General features: G+C 30.8%; 2 protein-coding genes and 1 long non-coding RNA gene across 4 annotated transcripts in view; 2 read left to right on the plus strand and 1 right to left on the minus strand.

Moving 5' to 3' along the window:
* LOC108694742 (DNA-directed RNA polymerases I, II, and III subunit RPABC3) overlaps positions 1-906 on the plus strand; it is a 70,759-nt gene extending 69,853 nt beyond the window's left edge. For both annotated transcript variants that reach the window (XM_018204394.1, XM_018204403.1), the window contains one exon: positions 483-906. In XM_018204394.1, the coding sequence (XP_018059883.1) occupies positions 483-600 (118 nt within the window). In that variant the 3' untranslated portion in view covers positions 601-906. The remainder of the gene's footprint in view (positions 1-482) is intronic.
* Positions 907-2,522: 1,616 nt separating this feature from the next.
* On the minus strand, positions 2,523-4,082 carry LOC108693894 (WD repeat-containing protein 92). The gene is made up of 4 exons (XM_018203093.1): positions 3,630-4,082; positions 3,035-3,535; positions 2,858-2,955; positions 2,523-2,769 (listed from the first exon to the last, which is right to left on the minus strand). The coding sequence occupies exons 1-4, from the start codon at positions 3,894-3,896 to the stop codon at positions 2,562-2,564; spliced, it is 1,074 nt and encodes a 357-aa protein (XP_018058582.1). The 5' UTR covers positions 3,897-4,082; the 3' UTR covers positions 2,523-2,561.
* Positions 4,083-4,965: 883 nt separating this feature from the next.
* Positions 4,966-6,202, plus strand: LOC108694094. The gene is made up of 3 exons (XR_001932065.1): positions 4,966-5,129; positions 5,370-5,528; positions 6,133-6,202. It is a non-coding gene; the product is annotated as an uncharacterized LOC108694094 (long non-coding RNA).
* The last annotated feature ends 251 nt before the right edge of the window (positions 6,203-6,453 follow it).

Here is a 6,453-nt window from a genome sequence, read left to right on the forward strand (position 1 = left end):
TTGGCAGTGTGGTTAGCTGGTTGTGTGATCAATCTATATATCACGACCGCTATCGGCACTGCAATTATGACGGTCGCAAATCTACTAGCAAGAGAAACATTGTTGATCTTGAAAATTTCTTGGATATGAAAATTGTTCAAAACCGCCGAAAATTTAAAATGGCGCCAGAACAATATCATACTAATAATTCAAAGTTAAATTGTTATTTAAAAATTTTTCCGCTTTACGTATTATACAGGATGTTTTTTAATTGTGTGTTTCTCAATATTGTGTGTTCTTCAAATTAGTAGAGCCTAAATAAGAAAAAAAAACCATATAAATATAACCTCAATTTTAAGCACATTTTAAAATTATAATATTAAATCGTATCTGAACAATCATAATATGTCAAATATCAAATGCCAAAGGTGATAGGCATTTCGAATATTTATATAGGACAATGAAAAAAATTTGAATTGATCAGTTTTTTATTTTATTTCCAGATCTGCCTATGTATCTTTTGGAGGTTTGCTGATGAGGTTACAAGGCGATGCGAACAATCTGCACGGCTTCGAGATAGATCAACACATGTATCTATTAATGAAGAAACTTGCATTTTGATATTTCTATCGTCAATTTTTTATCATTTAGAAATTCTTTCAACAAATGTATCTATTAGTAATGGAGAAATTTGAATTTTACATTCTAATATGTAATATTAATGTACCAACTGATTTATCATTTTTTTTTTCAATCATATAGACTTACTGTATTTATATTAAATTTTATTTTAATGATTTACTCTGACAGGTTCATATACAGCGATTTTATGTTCTAACAATATAAGTTATATATGTATATTAAGTAAGTTTACTACTGCCAAAATTACTATTAGAAAATTAAGGGAAATATAAATATTTTTCATGTTGGAATCTTTTTTATTTACCGATCCCTGTGTGTTACAATTATTACCATTTGCTAAATGTGGAACAGTAATAATATAATTTGTTTAATGGAATAATTTTTAAATGGAAAGATTGTTTTAAGTTATGAATTGAATTATTTTTTTGAATAGAAATTATTTCTCTTAAAAATTCGAAAAATTAATACAATTAATGAAAAATCACATAAAAATATAATACTTATCGACATCTAATAACTACTTCGACTAATAATTACTTCGATATTTAATAAAGAATCAAGCTTTCTAAAGAATTGAATCTTTCCATTAAAGATTAAATCGCGTTGATTATAGTTGGGATTATACAGGAAAAGCAATGCAAATCTTGGATGTTGACCAATTCGTTGCAAAGTGCATCATCAAGTGCGCCATCAAGAAACAAAAATAGGAACCAGGTATTGCATATACTTCTCTATTTGTTCACGTGTTCGTATATACACACATATACTCCTGTAAATACACATATACACGTATATTCCGCTATGTAATTAGCCAACCGACACTTGTACACTCCCAGAATAGCAATCTATTCCTTTGATATGATTCATCTTTTTTAACTTTCAATGGATACATTGGCTGCGGTTGATTTGGACACTTTCAACGCTTTTGAATACTTCCATTTTTTATTACGTCTAAACGATAAAGGATGATTATAAGCACGTGAGCGTCCAAATCGAGTGCAGCCATTTTGTGCTGAGCTAATTAAGAAATTTGTTATATATATCCACACACATATGCGCGCACACAACACACAACACACACACACACACACACACACACACACACACACACAAAAGGTGCGAAATCTTCCCTTGAAAATATCCAATACTAGTACTCATGTTGCAATAAGGAATAGAAAAAAATATGTCTTGTCAGAAAATATTTTATAAAAAATGAAAAGAAAAATGTTTTGAATAAAAATGGATCGTGATGTAAATTATATGCGATTGTCTTAATTAAATTTCTTTGCACTCCTAATTTGTACGATCAAAATGATGGAACAAGATATAGTCATTCAGACTTGTATTGGATGCGAAAGGACGCAGGATCTAACAGTATAAATATATATTGCGACGAGCGAGTGAGAGAGATGGACTTGGCGACGCAACGTCTAATTTATATAATTAAAGCCGAGGTATTCCTGACCTTGCGTGCGCGGTTGCAATGCTGTGCCCTCACGCGTTGTCGTTGGAATCGAGGTGCAAGCGACAGCGCGTGGGTCGAACGCATCTCAAATGGCGGACATCGCTCGGGATATTGCGTAACATTCACGTTCGTGCGCAAAATGGCCGATGCTTAATAAGGGTCCGATCCTAAATAGATTGGCCCAATGACACATAATTCGCTCTCGTCTCTGCTAGCCATTGCATAATGTACTTTGCAGTTGGCAAATGAAAAATCGATGTCTCAAATTCAATCATGATAAATCGAGATGCTATTTAACAAACGAATTTAACAAGTGCGTTATTCCTATTATTTAACTATTTCATCATAAAAAAAGTTGCATATAAAACAAAAAAACTTTATTTAATAATTATCTTAAGCGTACAAAGTTAAAATGTCAACTTTTTGTTTTCACTGGTATAGGCATATTTACATGTACTTTCTTTGCGTTGTTTAATCAATATGTATTCAGTTTCGTAGTGATAATAACACGTAAGCATTGATCAAACGATGTGCAAATAGCAAGTCCTTGTTTGTCCGGGCTCCAATCCAAAGAACTAATAGGTTGCGACGAGAGCGTACAGTTCTGGAGCAAACTAATGTTGCCCATAATTCCTTGCTCAATACCATCAGCATCCGTAACTTTTCTTTTCTCTGGATAATTACTGTAAAACGATAAACAACGGATTTTCAAACATTTTTATAGGATGTAATGTAATTGTGTAATTATAAAAACAAACATATTATATTTACTATTTCCAAAGACAAATCGTTCCCCCACCGCCACATGTCGCAAATAATTCACGATTCTGCGGCAAATGCTTAACTAGCCATACCGTTGATTTGTGTGCCTAAAATGCAGTTGATAGATTATAAATACATATTCATAGAGAAAGATAAATATTAATTTTTAATATTTCAAAATAATACCTTTTCAACAAGATAAGCAAAACCTTTTTTAGGATGCTGAGTCTTCAAGTCAAAAAGATAAAATTTGGATTCTAGTGTAGTAGCAACTAGCTTATTCATGGGAATGTCCTTTCTATCGAATTCAAGACCGCAAACTCCATTTTTCAAGTTACTTTCCCATCTCAGTGACATGGCCTTTAAGTCGAACATTTTAACATCTCCGTTATCATATCCTGCTGCTACTACTCTTTCTTCGGAATTATAAGAATTGCCGAATCCAACTGACCAACAGTCCCGCCGACTTTCTCCTTCCTTAGGTTCCATAACAGCAACTGGTCGATTCTTTTGCCTAGGGTCCCATACTTTTACACTTCCATCTCTAGATCCAGTTACTAATTCTGGTGCTCCACATCCTATACTAGCACCTGCTATTCCATCAATGGCATTTATAATCTGTGTGTGAGCTTTAACCGAATAAACGGGTATTGAAGGATCTTCCAAATTATAAATATTTAATTTACCCTGTAAAATTAGCCTTTGTAATTTATGAATCAAATGTCGCAATTAAAATTTTCTCGAACACTGAACACAACAGATATGTTAGAATAAGAGAAACCTTGAAATCACCAGTAGCCAAGTATCTATCACGAAGACTGGATGCTTTGAATGTTCCACACTTTATTTGATTAGATCTTTCTATATTCTTGACAAGCTTTAATTCGCCACTAGACACCTCGTAAATCTGTATAATGCCGGTACCACGAGGGCGAGAACCCATAACCACAAATTTTGCGCTGCATGGTATCCACTTTGCATCAAACAGCGAATAGTCTACTGATTTTTCAATATGACAAATTATTTGCGGTTTCGATAGTTTATCCATATTCGCGAAGATATTCTCTCCGACTTTAACACTGCCAGGAAAATTTGTTTCGACTTTGACAGCATTTAGATTATTTGTACAAGTAATTATAAACAAACTCGTACGCCATCTAGAAATCGTTGTTTCAGTCAAGAAGAAAAACAATTAGCACCTCTACGTGTAAATCATAGTACTATATGCGTTCAGAATCACGGAACAAAAAGAATTAGACTGCATTTTCATGCTGACGCTCAACACTCGAATCAAAAATACAGCCTTAGGACCTGCGCACAATAGGGGAATAGGAATAAATATCAGATATTAGGGCTACGTTCCAAAACTTCCTCTTCGAGGAAGATTTTACTCTATGCTATAGTATACGTTACGTGTACTATATATTTCGAGTAAAATTTTTCTCAGAGAGGAAGTTTTGGAACGTAGCCTAGGAATAGGAATTAGGAATTATTTTGTTTTAAAATCAATGGATTGAATCAACGCACAACGAAAGAATTACGAATAAAAAGGATGAAATATTAGAAATAAGATATTAATTTAATAGTTCTAAACATGGCCGACCATACTTACACGAATTCCGTAATAGAAAATAAGATCCTGCGCACAATAGAAAGAATAAGGAATTAGGAATAAAGAATAAACGATTTTAATCTATCAGAAATTGGATACATCGGAACACACGGTTTCTGATAAGTTGAAATTGTTTATTCTTTATTTCTAATTTCTTATTCCTTCTATTGTGCGCAGGACCTAATTCTAATAGTGAATTCAATTGGGCGCACTTAGTGCACTGATGCACATTAAAGCCGTTGTACACAAAATAACATAAAGGTATGTTTGTACATGAATAGAAAAATCGATTAAATCCTGAAATACTCAATACATTTTATTGTACTATTATAGGTAAAATATGTATTTTATAATTTGAAATATTTGCATTTCACTTTTATACTCAAATCAGTGTACAACAGCTTTAATATGCATCAGTGCGCACTAGTTCTTTCAATCGAATTCGCCATAATATTCAAAATGACATTGAAAATGAAAATGTGGATGAATGTAAAGAAGAGACGTTATTAATTGACTTAATAAGATCATACCTTCATGGAACAAACAAGATAAAGATTGCGTTTCACGTGATGCGCATGCTGCATTATTTATCCTTGTTATTCTGGTTATTCATTGAATGTTAAACAAGGATAAATGATGAAAGGGAACGCAGCCAAAGATTACAAACATGTAAATAAATGTGACAATTCTTGGCAAGAAATAGCTACTGTAATGTATTTATCCGTCTTGTCTTTTAAATGTCTTTTTATTAAAAAAATAATTATTTGTATATGTTAAAATAAAATATTGCTGGCATTGAATTTTTACATTATATTAAAATGTGAGACTTTGTCATACATTACAGGTTATAATTTGTGTTATAAACGCTGCTAAATAATATAAATTCTATACTATATCTATACTTTTCAGTAAAGAAATGTATAAGCCGATGGTGTAGATTTATGACAGTATTATTCAAAGGAAAGACAAAGCCAAGAAAATATATCAAGGTTCTGCACCTAGAAAGAAGAGACCATGGGAATTATATGAGCAAATGTCATTTATAAACAAGCACATATACAAAAGAAAGTAATATTCCATTTTTTTTTTACTAAAATTGTAAATTATTTGTTGTGAACTTGTTAATAGTTTTATTTTGATTGAGTTTGATTTTGATGAGTTGCTATTTCCAAAATTTGTCTATTTCATAAATCCATCCTTTTTATACAAGAAAAACAGAACTTGGTTAAGAGACAATATAGATGCTTTTCAACAATATATGTACACAAGCAACACTAACAAAAGAATGTACAAGAATGTATTTTTTAACTATGACGCAAGTTGACACAATCATAACAGTTGAGTGAGCTAATAGCTGAGTTCAACTTGTATCAGTTGGAAAGCACTGGATTGTTACATAGTGTTGTTTATGACATTACTGAAAAGTATCCAGTGTACAACTAAAGATACTAAAATATTCATATAATTAACTATTATCATTAGATTTAAGTATTTTAAAAAATGAGCAACTCGTATATTTCTTTTTAAGTTATATTATTATAATATTTATAATAATATGTTAATATAACTATTATTATAGTATTTAAGTTATATATTATTATAATATCATCATTATATTATTATCACTATATTATTATATCATTATTATCTTTATTATTATCTTTATTATTAGATGAGAAGATATATCAACATCAACAGAACTGTAAATGAACCCTCACAGTTAAATATAAGTCAGTGAGAAACAAACAGTAAATATTTAAATTTAAACATAATTAAACAAATGAGAATAATGTTAATAAGCTCGAAAATTAACAATATATTATAAACTATACTACATTAAACATTTTTTTGTTATAATTATTTGGAGTTTTATCAGCTCAATATATATAGGTATTTATCTTATTACAAAGTTCTTTTGATTTTTTATTATGTTTTTTTGTTTGTGTTACAATGTACATGTTCGTTTTTGCAGTTATCTCATACTAAGATTATT

This window comes from Atta colombica, unplaced genomic scaffold (genome assembly GCF_001594045.1).
Source record: "Atta colombica isolate Treedump-2 unplaced genomic scaffold, Acol1.0 scaffold1, whole genome shotgun sequence".
NCBI lineage: Eukaryota > Metazoa > Arthropoda > Insecta > Hymenoptera > Formicidae > Atta > Atta colombica.